General features: G+C 29.3%; 2 protein-coding genes across 2 annotated transcripts; one reads left to right on the top strand and one right to left on the bottom strand.

Moving 5' to 3' along the window:
• Positions 1-10287: 10287 nt before the first annotated feature.
• Positions 10288-13970, bottom strand: LOC117933064 (thylakoid lumenal 17.4 kDa protein, chloroplastic). The gene is made up of 4 exons (XM_034854428.1): positions 13848-13970; positions 12242-12366; positions 11646-11892; positions 10288-10759 (listed from the first exon to the last, which is right to left on the bottom strand). The coding sequence occupies exons 1-4, from the start codon at positions 13948-13950 to the stop codon at positions 10536-10538; spliced, it is 699 nt and encodes a 232-aa protein (XP_034710319.1). The 5' UTR covers positions 13951-13970; the 3' UTR covers positions 10288-10535.
• A 588-nt stretch (positions 13971-14558) lies between these two features.
• On the top strand, positions 14559-15336 carry LOC117933809. Its single transcript, XM_034855353.1, has one exon. It carries the CDS (start codon positions 14636-14638, stop codon positions 14861-14863), a length of 228 nt encoding a protein of 75 aa, XP_034711244.1. The 5' UTR covers positions 14559-14635; the 3' UTR covers positions 14864-15336.
• Positions 15337-21473: the final 6137 nt, after the last annotated feature.

The raw sequence follows: 21473 nt of genomic DNA, 5'->3' as shown, positions 1-21473 counted from the left end.
GGAGTGGAAAATTTTTCTCTCCCTTTTCCCTCACTTCCTCTTTCTTTCTCAGCTCACCAATGAAGTTTAGTGCATCCAAGAACTTCGGTCTATGTTATAAATACAAGGGCACGAGCAGCAACCACTTTCCATGGTGACCAAAATGCCACCAACCCATTTGGTAGACAAGAAAATATTGATTACCCTACAACAATTATATCAATAGCTATGTGCCCTTTGTGATTTTGGGACCATTCTTTACAAGGGTATTTTTGGAAAAAAAGAAGAATATTGAAACAATTAGGGGTAAAACCCATACCAGTTTCAATTATATTCCTGTAAAGAATGGAAAGTGGGAATTTTAGGTTTGAAACTTGGAAGAATGGTGGTTAGATCAAATGCATGCAACACATTTGAAACCCAACAACCCTTGAATGCGATGGAGAATGAGAATGAAACAAATATAGTTTGGCCTCTTCCTAAGATATGCTACTGTTTGAAAGATTGTTATATAATCCACTATCATAAGGTTTAGTTGTGGACTATAATTTTTATTTTTTATTTTTTTAATTTGAATTTAAAGTACTAAAGAAAGATTTTTTTTTTTTGCCAATTAAACTTGTATTAAAGGAAGCTTTTAAAATTTTAAAATAATTTTTATTATATTTAATTTGTTTTTTACTCATATAAAATGGACATTTGCATGCCACTAAAGTTTGGAGGTTAAAATATTACAAATTAAAATTTATTTTTGTTTCAGGATAAAAAGGAATTTTTTTATAAATATTTATGCTAAATTTTGGTTATAATTTTAATAATTAATGGTATCCATGATTTCATTTCTAGTTAAAATTATTTTAAAATATATATATATATACTATGAGCAGGTGAAAATGATAAAATCGAGACTATTTTATCTCTTTTATCTAATAGTTTACAAAATTTAAAAACAAATTATACTTTGATATCTTGATTATATTATTTAAATTTATCTATTTATTTGTATTAGTAACCTTAGTACAATAGTAATATTTGAGAAGAGTAAAATGAATTTATTTATTTATTACAAATTATAGAAGTTATGCAATAATGAAAAATAATTTAAGGGTCTGTTTAACAACTATTTTCGATAACAGTTTTATATCTTCGAAAAAAAATGGAAAACACGTTAAGCAACCACAGTTCTATTTTATGTTATCAAGAATGGAAAAACATGATGTTTTCAGATAATATTTTTTAATTATTAATTTTTGCTTGTTTTGTGAAAATTGTTTTAAAAAATAATTATACCAACATGTATAATAATTAAAAGAAAATTCTAGACATAGAAATTATTTTTAAAAGTATTAAAACATGTTTAAAACATTTCAGATTCCTAAACAAACCTTGGTTTTACAAAACATTATAAAACAGTTTTCAAAATTTGTTCTTAAAAATTATTTTTAAAAATAGTTACCAAGCAGAACCCTAATTTCTTAATCAAATATGAAAAATAAGTAGAGAATGAGAGGAAATGAGTTCCCATTCATAATTTTGTTTACTAGACTCTCAAGTAAGTAATTTTTCTTGTTTGATTTGTTATAGAAAATACAATAAAAATCAATCATAAAAAATATTTTAAACATTATATATCTTCTCATTTATAAAAGAGAAAAAAAATAGATAAATAAATTTAGAGAAGTTTTTTTAGAAAGATTTATTGAGTTTAAACCTTTTTTTTTTTTCTCATTTTTTATTTCTTCTTAGTAAGAAAGATCAGTTATATCTTTCTGCTTCCCTTTCCTATTAGCCTACGCGGTATAGACTAGCCATCTTTATTTTGTTTCATTTTTCCTCAATTTTTTGAAGAATGAAATAAAATTTTAGGCTCCCAGAAAGCATGGGGAGAAGATGAGAGAAAAGAAAATAAAGGAAACAAATGGAAAGAAATAGGGAAAAAAAAAAGGAGAAAAATAAAACTCAAGTTAAATCTCATTACATTTTATTTTACATGCCCATTCAATTTTTATTTTATTTTTCTCTTCACCAATTTAAAATTTAATTTTTATTAAATTTAGTTTTTTTCTATGCAAATGTTAAATCACTTGAAGTATAAATTTTTTAATTAATTTTAATAATATATATATATATTTTGACAATCTAAACATAAGAAAATAATTTTTAAATATATTTTTTTATTTTCTTTTCTTTGCTATTTTTTTTCCTAATAAGTTCCCAACATAGCCTTGAAAAGAGTTGCCATGGGGAAACAAAGAAAAAGAAAAAATTGTTGGTATTGAATGGAAACCCCAACCTCCAAAGACACAATAGAAAGGGAAGTGGAAGGGAGATGAAATAATTGCAGATGAAAATTGAGTAGACAAGAGAACAACACATTGAAAAGGAATGGACAATGGGTCTCCATTGGTATGAGTTGTAAATAACCAATTAATAGAAATGGACAAGGGACTTTGAATTTCTCAATTGTTATTAAAAATAAAATTTGTAACTACCTCTAGGCCACCAACAATGCATGTGAAACCCAACTAAAATTTGAAAGATGTGTGGTCAATTGAGTTAGTGAGCATCCAAGTTGTACTTGGACTTGGTTTTTGGTCCCCAACATAAATATGAGACCTCTCCCCACCCTATTCTCAAAACTTAGTACTCAAGGTTCCTTTTATGAGTTATAATATATATACAAGGAACATTGTAGGATATATGCCAACTTAGTACCTATCAAGCATATAATTTCGAGTTTCGTTAGATGATAGTATAAACAAATGAGATAAAAGGACAAAAAAAATGTAACTACGTATAAACAAATAAGACCGAGGTACAAAAGAATGTGATTAAGTTATAAAATGTTGGGATGTAAGTTAGATACAATGTAATAAAATCAAATTGCACCTATAACATAAAGTGATTTGTATTGTCGTTTAATAGGTATTGATTCGATATTGTAGTGGTTCTTATACATAAATTTTAATCAAATTACCTAATGCATGTTTGAATACATATCTTATTTTTGTTTTAAAAAGTAAAAAGTCTTATACAAAATATAAGATTTTTTATAAATATTTATGCTAAATTGTGGTTATAATTTTAATAATTAATGGTATCTATGATTTCATTTCTAGTTAAAATTATTTTTTTTAAAAATACTATGAGCAGGTGAAAATTATAAAATCGGTACTATTTTATCTATATTTTATGTTTACAAAAAAAAAAAAACTTTGATATCTTGATTATATTATTAAAATTTATCTATTTATTTGTATTAGTAACCTTCAATACAATAGTAATATTTGAGAAGAGTAACATGAATTTATTTATTTATTACAAATTATAGAAGTTGTGCAATAATGGAAAATAATTTAGGGTCTGTTTAACAATTATTTTCGAGAACAGTTTTCTATCTTCGAAAAAAAAAATGAAAAACACATTTAGCAACCACAGTTCTATTTTATGTTCTCAAGAATGGAAAACATGATGTTTTCATATAATATCTTTTAGTTATTTTTTGTTGTTAATTTTCGCTTGTTCTGTGAGAATTGTTTTAAAAAATAATTATACAAACATGTATAATGACTAAAAATAAAATTCTAGATATACAAATTATTTTTAAAACATATTTAAAAAAATTAAAAACATGTTAAAAACATTTCAAATTCCTAAACAAACCTTTCTTTTACAAAACATTATAAAACAATTTTCAAAAACTGTTCTTAAAAATTATTTTAAAAAATAATTACCAAGAAGAACCCTAATTTCTTAATGAAATATGAAAAATAAGTAGAGAATGAGAGGAAATGAGTTCCCATTCATAATTTTGTTTACTAGACTCTCAAGTAAGCATAGTTTCTTGTTTAATTTATTATAAAAAAATACAACAAAAATCAATCATAAAAATATTTTAAACATTATATATCTTCTCATTTACAAAAGAGAAAAAAAAAATAGATAAATAAATTTGGAGAAGTTTTTTCAGAAAGATTTATTGAGTTTAAACCTTTTTTTTTCTCTTTTTATTTCTTCTTGGTAAGAAAGATCAGTTCTTTCTTGTCTTACTTGACTAATATTTGGCAATACCCTTCCCAAGTTACTAAGACTTTTTAACTAGTACTATTGGTTTGCAGACTACCGGTATTATTGGTACTATTGGTTGGGAGATTATTGTAACTAAAGAACTTTTTTTTCCTTTCTTACTTAACTTTATGAATAGTGACCTTATTTATCTTCTTTTCTGTCTTACTAGTTCCACTTTACTTATTGTCTTGTTCGACTTTCTGATTAAATATATATTCTTTACTTATTTCTTTCTACTTCCCTTTCCTACTAGCCTACCTGTATAGAAATGGAGAAATTTTTTTTTTCTCATTACATTTTATTTTACATGCCATTCAAATTTTTTTTTTCTCTTCACCAATTTAAATTTTAATTTTTATTAAATTTAGTTTTTTTCTATGTAAATGTTAAATCACTTGAAGTATAAATTTTTTTAATCAATTTTAATAATTTTTTTTTTTTGACAATCTAAACATAAGAAAATAATTTTTAAATATATTTTTTTATTTTCTTTTCTTTGCTATTTTTTCTCCTAATAAGTTCCCAACATAGCCTTGAAAAGAGTTACCATGGGGAAACAAAGAAAAAGAAAAAATTGTTGGTAAGGTGGTTGAATGGAAACAATTGAAAAGGAATGGACAATGGATCTCCATTGGTATGAGTGTAAACTTTGCAGGCACATAACCAATTAATAGAAATGGACAAGGGACTTTGAATTTCTCAATTGTTATTAAAAATAAAATTTGTAACCACCTCTAGGCCACCAACAATGCATGTGAAACCCAACTCAAATTTGAAAGATGTGTGGTCAATTGAGTTAGTGGGCATCCAAGTTGTTCTTGGACTTGGTTTTTGGTCCCCAACATAAATATGAGACCTCTCCCCACCCTATTCTCAAAACGTAGTACTCAAGGTTCCTTTTATGAGTTATAATATATATACAAGGAACATTGTAGGATATATGCAAACTTAGTACTTATCAAGCATATAATTTCGAGTTTCGTTAGATGATAGTATAAACAAATGAGATAAAAGGACAAAAAAAATGTAACTATGTATAAACAAATAAGACCGAGGTACAAAAGAATGTGATTAAGTTATAAAATATTGGGATGTAAGTTAGATACAATGTAATAAAATCAAATTGCACCTATGACATAAAGTGATTTTTACTGTCGTTTAATAGGTACTAATTCGATATTGTAGTGGGACTTATACATAAATTTTAATCAAATTACTTAATGCATGTTGAATACATATCTTATTTTTGTTTTTAAAAATAAAAGGTCTTATACAAAATATAAGAATTTTTATATAAAAAGTAGGTTTATATTTTGCATACTTGAAAACACTACTAAATTTTTTTTAAAATTCAAGGAAGCAAAATGTTTTTACTTCCACCAAATTGTTATAATTTGAAAAAAGTTTTTTGAAAAATGAAAGGTAAATTTCTACTTTTTGTACAAGAGTTATTATATTTTGTATAGAAGTTTTTATTTTTAAAAGTAAAAATATAGAAAATACATCCAAACTTTAACTTAATAATTTAAGAAGATTTAGTCTAGATTTTATAAATTTATTAAATTAAAAGTTATTAATGTTAAGTATTAAAGTATATATATTTGGCATAGTTAACCTAGTTAATATTAGGTAATAAAAGTGTAAAATAGAAACAAGTGAGGAAAAAGCCATGGTCATACTAGAGTGCAATTGCAATTGAGAAGTAAATGAGAGAGTTTTGGCCATTGTGATATTTTTCTTTTTGTTTGATTGGTGGATTATTGAGTGTCGGTGCACTACATGATGTCACGATCATATTGATCATCGAACCACGTTAAAAATCTTGTCTTTTTTTTTTTTTTGTTCGTGTGTATACGTGATTTGATTAATAAAATCTCACAAAACAAAACCATATTAATGAATAAAATGAGATTGTGAAACATGAACTAATTCTTTCTCATTATTCTTCCCTACCTCTTCATATTTCTACATAAATTTTCCCAATTTTCAACTAGAAATTTCCCCCATTTATGGAGCTTTTCCACACCATTTCTATAGTATGATGTAGGGAAGAGAAATGAAGCTCAAAGCAAGAGGCCAGCTGGTGGCAAGTTGTGAAAGCTGCCAACCAATTATTGTTGGACTATTTTAGGTCATCCAACATGACTATTACCTTTGGCATTCAATTATTGGTTGTGGAATCAATTCATGTGACAACCCATGGTGTAAAAATTATTATGTGGTTAAAATTGGCAATCAATAGAATGACATGTAACCAAATGTGATATGAATGATACAAAGGAAAATATTATAGAAACACATTAGAACTTAAACTAGGGACATCCTAATAAAATTGGGTCAAAGGCAAAATAAGAACCAAAAATTAAATAAGAATGTTTAAGTTTTAGCATGAAAAAAAATGTAATTATTTGAATCTAATTGATTTGTAAAAGTTCAATTTAATAGGAAATTGTATCTTATGTAAGCCAAAATTTGCTAGAAACAATGGTTCTATTTAACAACTTTTTTTTTTTATAATAATTTTTATTTTTAAGAAAAAATATATTAGAAAAATACATTTGATAACTAGAAAATAGGGCTTTTTTTTTTCATAAAACAATTGTAAGTTATTTTCAATTGTTTTTTTGAAGGTTATTTGAAAAAATGATTATATAAATATGGATAATAATTAAACAAATAGAGTATTATATAAAAATGTTATTTTAAAAATATAAAAAATTGGTTAAGTAACACTTTAAGCTTCTAAAAGTTTGTTATAATATCAATTTGATATGTTAGTATTTTTAAATTTATTTACTTAAATTAAATCATTTAATAACATATTAGTTTTGCAAAATTATAAAAGTTAGAGAGTGTTTGGCAAATCAATTTAATGATTTAAAGTGACTTAATAACTTAATTTAAGTCAAAATAGTTAACTTATTATTATTATTATTATTATTTATCATACTTGTATTTAATAACCATGATTCTAGATTCATGACTCATTATAAATTTTTTAATAATAAATATTAATTACTATAAATATGTTAATTTAATAATTTAAAATAAAATTTAAGTTAATTTTACTAAACAATTTAACAATAATTTAACTTAAAATCAACTTAAGTTTTTAAATAATAAGTATTAAGATTTATCAAACATTCATTTAGTTATACCATATGGTGAAAGCCTTAAATGGGCATGACTAAAATTGTACAATTTATGACCTCAGTACTATTCCAATAGACGGGTGTCTAACCATACCACGTGAAAATGAAAACGAAAACGTGAAAATTATGTTTACTATCAAGCACAATGAAGCATGTGATAAAAATGAAATGAAATGAAATGAAATTAAAATGTGAAAATTATGTTGAGAATTCAACACAATGAGCATGTGCATAAAATTAAAGCAAAATGTGAAGCACGTGTCAATATTAAGTACATTATGCAATCTCAAAAAATTAATCACTTACAGATCATCCATTCTACGATGCATGAGAGGATAGCAAGCATGCACACGATAAAGCTATACTTGTCTACCTGCATTGTGCCCTAACGAAAGCAAACCTCAAATACCATTCAAATATAAGAAGTCTATTAAGAATTTATATACTCTTTCAGTTAAATAATAGTAAATAGAAATTTTGATGCAAGAAGAAAAAAGAATGTTCAAAGATATGGAATGGCACAGAGATATGAAGAATTTGGTGGTTGAATGAACAAATAAATTGGAGACACTCGGACTAAGGATGATGATAGGGTGAGTTTGAAATTAAAAATAGGATTTGAGATTTTTGTTTTATAACCCAAGATGGGTTAGGTATTATTTTTCCTAACTAACCCTGGCTCGCCTTGGTTATATGGATATATATAGAGAGAGATATTTTATTTTCTTATTTTTAATACATATAAAATAATTTTAAAATGTTTTTCAACCAAATAAGTGATAAAAAATTATAATACTTTATTTGTACATCAAATATATTTATTTACAATATAATAATTTTTTATTTTAAAAAAAAATTAGCATATCCTACTCTATCACGTTTAATTTTTTTATTAGGATGGGTATGAGAATAATTAATTTATATAAACGTGATGAGGTTGGTATGAGGTGACCTATTTTTCAAATTCATTCGGTTGTTATCCCTACCATTAATCCTCTTTATAGACACCAAGACACTCTTTAATTTAAGGTCTCATTCTTTGGAAATTGGACATATTTTAGTATTTATTTTTAAAAAATGTTTTTAAGTTAAAGAAGAATAATAATTTTTTAATATTTTATAAAAATAAGAGTGTTTGATAAGTTATTTAAAAAAAACAAAAAACAAAAGACTTATTTGAATATGTTGTTTTAAAACATAATTTTTATGTTTGATTTTGTAAAAACATTGTAAATTCAAATACTCAACCTTTCACCAATATTGAACTTTTAACAACACTCAATAGTACAATTATGACTCAATACAGAGAAGTTATGATGAATATAATGGGGGTGTACTAAATAGATTTACAAGTGAAAGAGTAAATGCAATTGGTTGAGAGCTTTTAACGAGAGAAGAGATTAGGTAAGCAAGTTAATACAAACGTTATCTTGTCAATAAATGCATAAGAGTTTTCAATTTATAAGAAAACAATCTCAAGTACCTTATTATGCAAAAGTAGGTCTCAACCGATTGAGTTTAAATTCGACTAGTTGGGTAGCCATTTAACAATAAATGCATTGCAAGTACCTGTTTGTCCTTTATAAGGCTTGACAACTCTCAATTGGGAAAAACAAAGTTTTTGTCGGTAGCATATTGATTTTGGAAGGGATAAAACTTTTGGGTGTTTTGATTTGATCTTGATTGGGAATACTTAACTGGTTGAACTGATTTGACTAGTTCAATGTTCCCTTTGACCAGTTGAGTTTTTTCTTACTTAACAACTTGATTGTTTTTAGACCTGACCTCCCATACACTTACGCGTATCATTTTGAAACCTTTATAAGTTGATTTTGAAGGAATTTAGCCTAAGGTTTCAATGTACAAGTTGTATTTTTTCAATTTTAAAACGTTTAAGGTTATTCTTATGAAATATGAATGAATGTAATGGAAGTGAATGAAAACAATTTAATCCTAAGTACACCCAATAGATTCATCTTATAAAAAAATTCTAAACCTTACGAGTCTTCAAAGATCCATGTCCTTATGCCATTTGAACCTTTTTTGAGCGAACTTGAGTTTTCTTTTGATTTTTTTACTTGATTTACACATGTTAGTACATTTAACCATGTTTTATTTTCATCAAAACATACTTAAAAATCCTTGGGCTAACAAGTTTGAATTAAAATAGAAGATGAATTTGTGTTTAAATTAAAGTAGAAGATAGAGTTTGAATTAGAGAAGAAGATAAACTTGTTCTTTTAATTTAGTTAGTCAAGGTTTATGCATGAAATGTTATTTCTATATGAATATCCATCAATTGACAATGAGAAGACTATATCATATTTTTTAATCTTCTTCTTTCACCATAATCCATTTAATTTTTTTTAATAAAAGGGGGATAAAAGTTAATTTATATAAATAAAACGGGGATAAGAATTAATTTATATAAATGAAATAAGGTCGAATCAAGACGACCTATTCCGAACCCATCCTATCAACATCACTACCTTTGATCTTATTCATAGACTCCAAGGTAGTATTTAATTTAGAGTTACATCCTTTGGACATTGCACCCATTCAATTTGGGTTGCATCACTTTGTTGCATTCCCATTTATGTAGAGTCTTTTTGAAATATGTCTTTCTAATTTTTAGATATATTTAATTTAATTTTAAAAATATTTTCTAGTGCAACCTTTCAAGCCCATTTTCTTTGTTTTGACTGTTTCTTAGAATACCTTATATTTGTTTAACAAATTCTTAAGGAATCATCTTTAATTGAACATTTATCAAATATGTTTTTGAAATTGAAAAACTATTTTTTATTCTCCCAAATGCAGATTTAAGAAAACCATTTTCTTTAATTCGAGTTAGAAATTGAAATTAAAGTTAAAATTTAATCCATAATTTTTAATTTTTAAAAGATGATATTAAAATTAATAAAATTTCATTAAACCAAACCTTTTTCTCATTATAATTATAAATTAATAAAATTTCAATTTTTATTTTTTTTTAATAAGAGATCGAAATGGCTAACTTTTGGGACTGTATCAACAGTGAGGAGAAGGTTGGACTCTATTCCTTTGAAGAAGCTCAAGAAAATAAGACTGAAAAAATCACCCAACACTTTTAAAAACTGCATTTGATCTTCAAATGTTGCTTTTAACATTCGATAAACTTTACAAAATATGTCATAATCTCGCCTTTTCTCGTAATAATCAAAACAAAATAGCTTAAAATAGTCAATGATACATGCTTACAAAATCACCAACATAAAAATTGGCAGCTGATCTCTCCATCATCAACCTTGAGAAGATTGAATTAAGGGAGATGCAGGGAGATGAAAGAAAAAACGGTTACCGGCATCCGAGCTCAGCTCTTCCGTCTGCATTGATGCTGGTGTTTGTACAAATCTTCTGAAGATCGATGTAGCCGATAATGGTGTCCTCAAACACTGCATCTTCCAGCTGAGCTTGGTCGAAGGTGGAGCCTGATAATACAGTGTTCTTGAACACAGCTCCTTGGAGATTGGCCTTCCCAAAATTCACCCGGTCCAGAACTGCATTCGTGAAGTCTACACCTGCAAATATTTGGAAGTCAGGTCATGATCCTGCAGAAACTTAATTAGCTTGGGTTTGTTTTCTCGTCTGTAGTCTGAATAGGTATGAATTTATCCAAAATCTAAAAAGATCGATGCAAGAGTGTCATTAATTCAAACTTTAAATTTCAGAAAAAAGTTAATCGCCTAAGTGCACATTTGAATCTTTTGAGAATTTATTCTTTAAAAAGAAATGTTTTTCAAAACAAATTTGAGATATTTTTCAAGTGTTTTGAGAAATAATTGTATATTAGTGCACTACTCCCTCATGAAGAATCAGCCGAGAATTTATTTATTTATTTATTTTCATATTCAAGTTTTCAAATAGGATTTTGTTTCGAAAACTTGAAACAACTGCTTTTTGTTAATAGTTTTCCAACTTAAAAACACATTTTAGCAAATTTTGAAATAAAAATAACTTTCCAAGAATTTGTTATGAGAATAGGTCGATTTTTAAGAATAAGTTTGAAATGTTTTTTTTTCTTTTAAGTGTTCTAAGAAATCCATTAAAAACACAAAAAAATTGGTGAAAACTTTTGTATTTCGAGAAAAGACCATTAAACTACACAAAAATAGATTGAGAAAATAATAATTCATTTTTAATAATTGTTTTTGAAAACATGGTCAAACAAACATTTTTCTTTTTTGACTTTTATATTCAGACAACTACCAAACAGATATTAATTTTTTGCTTTTTATATTCAGACAAAATATTGAAAAATAAGACTAAATCTGTAAAACAAAACTATACTAAAACATCTTTAAGTCTACGAAGACTCATTCCAAGTCTCCAAGAAGATTATGAAACGAGGACTATGAAATATTCAAGCAAATTAGTCAGAGAAGGCAAAAAATCAAGCCTACTTACCTTTGAAGCTGGCTCCAACGGCATAAGCCTTTGACATCACTACCTCCGACATGTCTGCACCATCAAACTTAGCATCTGACATGAGTGCTGCTGCAAGAGACTTCCCCTTGAGGTTGGATTTCTCGTTCGTGTAGTCACAGAAGCGGAGGTCGATTGGCTTGTCATAAACGCCATTTGCTTGACCGATCGTGTTTCCAACAAATGCCCGCTCACAGCGGTTGGGCTCTGTGGACAATGGAGGCAGCCTCTGCAAACATACGACAACATCATAATTTATAGACATCCTCATTATCATCAGCAGCAGTAACAGGAGTAAATTAGTTAGAAAGAACATGGATGACTGAAGAAAAAGAGGAAATGGGGTTCAATGAAGAGTTTTATAGCTGTGAATGAGGGAACTTTCAGGTGGGAATCCAGAAAAATAGAAGAGCAAACAATACAGTGACAAGAATTCACATTAATGTTATGATAAACAATGACTGTGGAGAGATGGATGTGTTTAACATAGGGTGGTCCAATGTCCCAAGAAGTTGATAATTTGGTTTTTGCTTCATTTGAGTAATAATGGAACCGAAAAATGAGAGTATGCTCTTAACCTGACTGGCAGCAATGACAGGTGAGGCAGCAGTCACGGCACAAACAGCAAGAATCCCAAAAGCTACAGTTTTAAGTTCCTTTAACTGTGATGAGCTTGCCTTTAGTTCAGGACTATCCCAGCTAGCTGCACTCAAGAACAGCAAACATAAATCATTTATCAGCTCGACGAACTGGAAATCATACAAATATACCATAATAGAACATCCCAAAAGCAAAATCAGGCAAGCAGAGTAGGAGAAAGGACAGACAGGATGGACAATTTATGGTCCATTTGGTAGGATAAAAAGAAAAAATGAATCAAAATCTCAGAAGGCATGTTGCAACCCCAATTACTTGTAAGATCCCCAATTTTCCTTTCCCGGTTTCTTGGTAGCCAGACAAGTATTAAGACTAATACACAAAGTGAAACTTGTATATTTCTAAAAGTAATTCATGAATGGGGCTATGAAAATGGAAAATACAAACTGCTAAAAAAAATTACATTCGGTTTATTCTCAAACTAACAACTATATCCAGAGTAACACACCATGTAAAATGCTGAAACTTCAGATTTCTTAAAAGAAATTCCTGAACTTGGATAAACAAGGTTGAGCTACAAAAGTGTAAGATACAAACTACTGAAAAAGAAAATCAACGTGAGGTTTATTCTTAGCCCTGAATTCAGTAACTAGCCCCGGGGTTCTACTTATCCAACCTTGAAGAGCAACCTGAAACACCTAACCATTATGTTCAACATGACGACGAGCATGTTAACTAATATAGTGCTTACAGTACAAAACCGACCTTGTTGCTACTGTTTGACATACTCAATGTATGCAACTTGCAATCATATATTCCAAAACAAAAGCACTAAATCAAATGCCAATTATGGTGTAAAAAATTATCAAACATGGATTGAAACCTCATGTCTCAGTTGATTACCTTATGAACAAGTTCATTTTAACAATCTGATTTTCCTAGAAATTCTCTTCCAATTTATGCCCTTTTTTCTTTTTTTGTATTTTTCCCAAAAAAAATTTCCATGCAACAAACAATTCATTTCAGCAAATACCCAAACCTTCAAATAAGGAAATAAACAGAGTGTTTACACATAAACAAATGATCAAAATGGAAAATTACCCATCATTCATTTCAAGAGTGATTTTCCTAGAAAATTTCTTCCAATTATGCCCTGTTGTGTATTCTCCAGGAAAACTTTTCCATGCAGCGAACAATTCATATCAGGCAATGCCCAAAACTAAGAACACGCATCATGGATAAAAAAAACATCAAAATTGAAAATTACCAGCTATTCATTTCAACTGTCTATGATTTCCATAGAAAATTTCTTCCAAATTAAGCCATTTTTGTGTCTATTTTCCAGGAAAAAATTTCCATGCAGCAAACCAAATACCCAAACCTTCAAAAAACAAAGTCACAACCAATTACACATAAATCAATCCAATGCTCAAATTTGAAAAACTACCCATTATTCAATTACGAGTTTTCTGAAATGGGCATCGATTTTTCTTGATGATTTCACCATTTCAACTCCATTTCAAACCAACCCACAAAAGCAATACTAACAGTAACAATAAAATTGAGTTCGGAATGTGGGTTTTGTACCAGAGCAGCTGATTCGGAATGGTGAGTGCAGTTCTGGAACAGAAAAACGGTGCCGTTTTGGAGAGGAGTGTTGAAGAGACAGCGGAATCGAGAGGGTCGCCATTTTTTCTCTGTGAATTTGTTTCTTTTGTGTGGGCATTTTTCTCAGTTATCCATCCACGGTGATAGTACATCTGTCTGACGTGGCGTGACACGTAGGACTCTGCTTATTAGGAGTGTTTGGATACATGGCTCCGATAACCCTGACAGAGGATGGAGTTTTATTCCAGTTTATTCCATTTTTGTTAAAATAAAAATCTATTGATAATGTTTTTTAGGTTGAATAGACTTATAATTCCAAAATCAATAATCCATAGAAGGAAATTATTTTTACGAAACCTCCTTCAAAAAAGGAAATAAGAATGAAAAAATTTTCTACTTCTTAAAATTTTTTATTTATTTCTTAAAAAAAAAAAAAAATATATATATATATATATATATATATATATATATATATATATATATATATATATAAATAAAAACAACCTCATAAAAGGTAATTAAAACTGATTTTAATTACTTGTAATAACATAATGAAATTTTAATATAATTTTACCAAAAAAAGCAACAAAAACTACTCCCCAATAAAAATAATCCATAATTTGTCTTTTTTTCAACGGTCCATTCCACCAAACGTGACATTGTTCAGACCAAGTCCATTTGTCTTATTATTAACATTTTGTCCTCTCTCTCTCTCTACAACTCTCCCTCGTTTATCGCATTCTCTCTCTTAGGGTTTCAACTTCGAAATGGAGAATTCCAGCTTCTTGTCCTACGAAAAGCTCAACGGTATGGCGACGTGGGTCGGCACCAGCGTGGCATCAGCCTTCTTCGCGTCTCTGGAGCGCTGCTCCTGCATCAATCTGTCCACGGCCGACATGGACGACGACAACGACGATGGGGAGGAGGCCAAGGACCGGCCTTTGATGCTCACCAATGAGTCCCCGAAAAGCGACGTCGTCAATCTTCCGGTTTGATCGTCTCGATCGGCGGCAATTGTGACGCGGAAACGCGGGTTTGATCTAGTTTTCTGTGGGTGTGTCGAATTTGAACTGGGTTTGATTTGGCACATGGATGTGTTCTTTATCGCAATTATAATGTGAAAAAAAGGTTGTTCTTGGACGATTGTTTCAGATTTGGTTCAATTGTTATTATAATGATTTCAATCTGAATTGGGGGGTCTCTGTTGGTTCAAAATTAGGGTTTGTCGATTGGTTATTCGGTACATGGATTTGAATTTCAACTTGCTTTCTCTCTTTCTTCACTATTAGGTTTTGTTAATGGTAACTGGGGGGAAATGAGTTGTTACTGTATGATATTTCAGATGCTTATGGTAGGTTTTTGAATTTGAATTGGGTTTCTGCATCTGTTTAGAATCAGGTTTGTTCATTGGCAAATGGGTATGTTCTTGATTACAACCATAATTGGAAAAAGGGTTGTTATTGCTTGATTTTCGAGACTTTGAATTGATTTTTTAGGGTTTGGATTTTAACTGTTTCAATCTATTTTCCTTCTTTGTTTTCCCATGCCAGTGTTATATATGATGGGCGTTATGATTCATATATGCTGGTTCCACATGTTTCCTCACCAATGTGCCTTTTTGCTGCAATTGTAAAGTCTTGTTTGGTTAAACTTTAGCTATTTTTTTAGCTCAACAAGTGATCTTATATCTGGCTAATTTTGTTTAAAGAGGTAATAACTCAAGGAAAAATAAACATTTAATATGGAAGCCAAGAAAATGTTGTTTCAAAAAGTTTTTCCATCCAATATTGTCTTTTAAAAATTGTGATTTTCTATACCAAACAAGGTCTAATGGGTGGGTGAAAGGGATGGTATCATGTGATTGCTTTGGGATTATTTGACTTTCAGGGAATTGAATTGAATGGTTAGTGTTTTGTCCTTCATTACTAATGTGTCATATATGGTTAGTGTATTGAATTCTAATGAGAAAATAAAGAATGTAGGGCTTGTTTGGATACACTTTTTTATTTTTATTTTTTTTAAATAGACAATAGTAATCATTTTTATTAAAAAGGTATGGGTTCATCCTTAATTTTTTTATTTTATAAAAGTTCTAAAATTTGAGTTAGTAAAAATTTATTGATATTTTAATTTTTTTCAAACAATTTTTAAAAATTATTACCCTTTTAATATAAGTTGTTATTTTTTTACATAAAAATTATTATCATTTTCTATTTTAAAAAATGAAAAACCAAAAAGTGTATCTAAATGAGCACATCCATACTTGGAGTGGAAACTAAACTTTGGGTTTATTTGATTTCTCTTCTTTAGAACAAAAAACAGTCAACATAAATTTTAGATGTTTTTTTAATTGTTTTCTAGTATAGCATTGTGAAAAACAATTTTAAAAATATACAATACTTTAAAAAATTTTGCATTTTACATAAATGTATTATAATTTCATGGGTAATGTTGGTACAAGAACCTTTTGAAAAAATTGTTGGGAAGAGTCGACCAGCCTCTCTGGAACCAATAGGTTGAGCTTCGTGTTTTTCCTCTACCCTTCTCTTGCTTGTCGATCATTAGCTTTTATAGTTTTTCTTTGGTGGATGTTGATTTTCCCTTTGAGAAGGAACTTGTGTAAGGCCAAACTTAGAAAACTTCATAGGGCTTGCTAGTGGTCCAGCCGACGCATGGTGTTTCCTTGGGAGAAGCATTCCATTAGTAATGTCTTTTCAACTTGGGAATCGTACCTCGTACCTCGTACCTCGTACTTGTACGAGTAGTTCACTATAATCTGTGGAGGTTTTGTAGTTCTTGGGCAATTTGTTCATTGGGGCGCCATATGACCCCTTGTTGGGTGTCGACGCTCCGGTGGTTCGTCCCCAAACCCCCCATTATCCGATAATATTGGTCGAGCGGTTGTGCTATACCCAAATGCTTTCATCCGAATATCTCCCTGAATGATCTGTCCCGGGTGGTGGTAGAAACTAGAAACAAGTATTAAGTTAGAGAAAAATGATTTCATATTTGAATTCTCAACAAAATTTAATTTCTAAAGATAATTATAAAAATCGTTTTCAAAATTTATTTTTTTATAGCCTATTTTTGAAAATATTGTCAAACTACCATTTAATGTTCATGTTTGCCATGGCTCGTATTCAATGATGGGGATTCTTTGTTTGTTGGTGCATTGGAAGAAAAAGGAGGTTCCATATGTGCCCTTTTTTGGGTTAGGAATATGTAATAAGATGTCTCCATGGCGAGCTTTTCTTGTTAGTCTCGTCAATACTCATTCTAAGATTACTCATTTTTTTTTACTATTAGATTTTATTTTATTTTATTTTTTCGTGATTAGTAGTGGAAATATATTTTATGTTTTCTATTTTTAAAAATAGACAATCAATACATTTTCTTTTTTTTAAAAAAAACTAGAAAATAGTTAATATATTTTTATTTTAAAAAAATAAAAAATTTATATAAAAAAATATATATACTTACTTTGCATCTTTAAAAATTATGTTAAATTTTGAAATAGTAAGAAAAAATTAATATCACTATTTATTGTATAGTATTCCTTGAAATAAAGATTAAATAACTTGCAAATGTATAAGTTTTCAAATAATTTTAATTATATTTAAATTTCTTTGGTATTTTTCATTGAACAACCAAATATGAAAAAATAATTTTCTTTAACATTTTTTTCTTTCCTTTATACTTTTTTAGAACCAAACACGACTTTAAAGTTTGATTCGGATTAAAAATCCATTGGTCTAGAGTTAACCCATAGAACCCTATAAATATGTGGTTTTATATAAAATTTTAAGGGAGGAAAAATGTAAACAAGGACTAAAGAGAGATAGCTAAAATGTGTCTTTGGTAGGTATGCGTTCAAGTATTTTGTCTAATACTAACTAAACTCTTATGATGAATTTTGAATCATGTTGTGGTAGGAGGTGCCTTGCTATCCTCGTGTGCCATAGTTCCCTTTGTACATCATGGCCTTATAGTGCACCATGATCTCCTTACTTCTTATGTCATTTGATGAGAGTACAATTGACTCCACCTTCAACTAAAATTTGTTTCACAATCATTTTTTGTGTTTTATTCTCTTTACTATTTTTGAAATCTTCAAATAATAAGACTCTTTTAGATATCTTCAATCAGGATTCTTCTATCACTTATTGAGAAACCACAATACCCAAATGCAACATGAAAAATAAAGTGAAATAGAGAAGAAAAAAATATTTAAGTAGTTCAACATAATTGCATATATTCATAGGAAAAGAGAGATTAAATTTATTAATAAATTTTAGAAATACACACTTCAAACTTTCTCAATCTTTCTCTATCAAAAACCCAATAACCTTTGACTTTCTCTCTTCACTCGTTGCTTACTTTTTCCCCTCTCTTAAAATCCTATATAGAACCACATATTTATAGAAATCTATGGGTTATCCTTAAACAAATAGTTTCCTAATCATAATCATACTTAAAAAAGATAATTTATCAAAGCAAAAACTTTATAAATATTGACTCTCCTAAAAATAAAAAATAAATCATTAGAGTTACCCTAACAATATCCACCTTGACTCAAATTTTCTCAATCCTCATAATTAATGAAAATAAACATGTATCAAGTTCAAACTCTTATTGAACTTGACTCGAGAAACTATTCTTGTATTTTTCATAACTTCATTCTTTTTACGAATAGTCTCATTTTTGTGCCAATGACTACTCTTAGTTGAAAATAGAGTCTTAATCATCTTATTGCACTCTTCTACTTTAACTTCTTTAACACTAGCAAAAGGCTCATCATGGCTTAGCTCTACCTTCATAGCCCCTAAAGTTGTTTTCCCAATCAAGGTGTATAAATTTTTCATATTTTCCTTTTCATGGCTATCAAAGTACCTTATTAATATTTATTATAATGTTCTTTGAAAAAAACAAAAACCATAGTTCAAAGTGAGCCCCTAGAGAAATTAAACTCATCCTTAACTTAGGAACATGCTTAACATTACTCAATATCTTCACAACATCATCAAACATCATCAAACATCTTCACCTTTATGGTATCAATCCCAATGGTTTTTCAGCTTGAATCATTGCTTATTAAGGGGATATTAGTATCACATTCCTTATAGGTATCAAACAACACATATGAAAACAACATCTAGAATCCAAAATCCAATGATCAACAAAATTTTCTTCAACTATAACAAAAATAACATGACCTTCCCTTATCAAATTCTTCATTAGCAATACTAGTAAAATCTGAAGTCTCTTGAGATTCAAGAATTTTTTATGATGGTAATAACACTTCATATCCCTTTAGAAGCATCGGGAATGATTATTTCTCCTATCATAATATTTCCCTTGCGATATACTCCTACCATGACGTGATTCAGAATTCATTGTAAGAGTTTGTTGTGCATGAGACGAATTGACTATTTAATATTTTTGGTCTCTCAAAGAGCATTTGACATCTCATCAATTGTCAACGTCCTCTTTCCAATTAAAATCATAGTCACCACTATCTCATATGATTTTTGTAGGGATGCATATAAAATAATAACTTTAACCAATGCTCGTCTTGACATCTTCAACAAAGGCTCTCATAACACTTATCATGCATGTGAAAACTCTAATACCACTTGTTGTGCATGTGGAAGCTTTAATACAAATACATTAATGGAAAAACATAATATAAAATCCTCCACACATAAAGATACACAAGGTTTTAAAATGTTTTGACTGACTATACCTACATTCATATATAAGAAATAATATTCTACTATATAATAGAAAATATCACAAATGATAGAAACAAATACAATTATTGGGTTTTGAAACATTGCATGTTTTCCTACTCATCATATCTTCACCCTACATCATGAGCCGAGCCTTCTTGCCCCTCTGAGTGTCTTTCACTCTTTCTCCTTACATTCACACCCTAAATCGCAAGCCCTTACTTCATTGGGTATCTCACTCTTCCTCATATCTCTATCTACCATGTATAATCCTCACAAACACATTTCCCTCTCATAACTTTTCCCCTCCTAACCTAGAATATATAGAGATATTCATAATACATTTCTTTATTCTATAAAGAATCTAATTATAATTACCTATGTGTTAGCCCAAGGGTTCTCCTAATCGGGTTTTGATAATAACAAATCATGGTTAAGTGACTAATTGGTTTAATGTTTAAGAATCTCAGGTATAAACTCGAAAATTCATCAAAAGACCAAATGGATACAAGATCGAGACGCTTGGAAAACTTATGATCATAGGAACCTAATGTAAGATGAATGCATGAGTGCACTTAGGATTTTCATACGTTTCATGCATCTTAGAAAACTCGGTTTATTCTTTAAAACGTCGATTTCATTAAAACCCGAGTTTTTAACTAATTTACCTTAGGCAAAATGTTTCAAAATTGACTTAATAATTTACTTAAAGACCTTGCCTAAGTGTTAGAAAAGAAAGGAATCAAAAAGTAGGTTTTTCGGGGCCAAAAAGGCTCAACCGATTGAGGTCGTCTGGTCGAGGAAGGTCAAAAACCTTCTCTCTCTCCCAGTAATATTCTCTTCCCGATCGAGATGATTCCTTCACCGGTCATGGTCCGATCGAGGACCGGTCGATGTCCAGTTGAGGCAACGGTAACTTGTCATGCATTAAATGCTCCAACGGCTAGTGAACTAGTCGACTCCTAACTCGATCGGACGAGGTTACCTTTTGCTGTTTTTGACTCCCGAGCTTAGAAACCTATAAATTGAGAGCTCCGCTTCATTTATTGACAAGAGAACACTTGCATTCAAAGCCCACCTACCTGTTCTTGATCAAAAAGCTCTCATTTTTTTCATAGTGCATTAAATCACCACTTGCATATCCTTTAGTGCACTCTTGTTTGTCATCCTAGCTTTGTCTTGTATTTGAGCCATCTTTAAGCTAGGTTGAGTGATTATATCTTGTAACAATCTGAGTGTTAAAGTCTTCAAGAGGGTTGAATCTTGAAGAGATTGTGTAAGAGCCTATTGGAGCCGGAATCCAAGTGTAAGAAGATTGGAAGTTTGGTTGAAGTTTCAAGTTAGTGGAACCCTCACTCGGTTAGGAGGTTGAGGAGAGTAGACGTAGGCAAGGAAGTGTCGAACCACTATAAACCCGAGTTTGAATTCTCTAAACTCTATCTCTTTACTTTGCTTATATTTTGTTTAAATTTATTGTGATTGAAAAGATTTTAAAAACTCAATTCACCCCTCCTTTTGGGTGTTTTTCTTAACTAAACATAGCATTTGTTTTCTCACTATGAAATTATGAAATATTCTACTTAATAATTTTTTTGTAAAAAGAACCTCATATCCCTTGTATTTAAGCCACAAAACCTAGTGGATGAGTGAAAATTAAGTTGAAAGACATTACTTTTCAAAATTTCCTGAAATACCCTTGACAGTCAAAAAGAAAAAGAAAACAACTAACTTCCCACTCTCTCTCGTTCTCTTTTTCTCTCTCTCTCTCATCATTTACCTTATCTTTCTTTCTCACATATTAATTGGTGGGACATGTAAATTAATTCCTTACCAGAGAGGTGTTACTATTTCCATCAATTATTTTTTTCCCAAAAAC

Source organism: Vitis riparia, chromosome 16 (genome assembly GCF_004353265.1).
Source record: "Vitis riparia cultivar Riparia Gloire de Montpellier isolate 1030 chromosome 16, EGFV_Vit.rip_1.0, whole genome shotgun sequence".
Lineage (NCBI taxonomy): Eukaryota > Viridiplantae > Streptophyta > Magnoliopsida > Vitales > Vitaceae > Vitis > Vitis riparia.
This window is presented reverse-complemented; position numbering and strand designations above follow the sequence as displayed.

Excerpts from the sequence above, each read along its gene's own strand:
- LOC117933064 (XM_034854428.1), bottom strand. The coding sequence starts at position 13,950 with ATGGCGACCCTCTCGATTCCGCTGTCTCTTCAACACTCCTCTCCAAAA. Across the intron at positions 12,367-13,847 it reads ATTCCGAATCAGCTGCTCTG|CTAGCTGGGATAGTCCTGAA; the intron begins GTACAAAACCCA and ends TCTTGAGTGCAG. Across the intron at positions 11,893-12,241 it reads CTGTCATTGCTGCCAGTCAG|AGGCTGCCTCCATTGTCCAC; the intron begins GTTAAGAGCATA and ends GTATGTTTGCAG.
- LOC117933809 (XM_034855353.1), top strand. The coding sequence starts at position 14,636 with ATGGAGAATTCCAGCTTCTTGTCCTACGAAAAGCTCAACGGTATGGCG.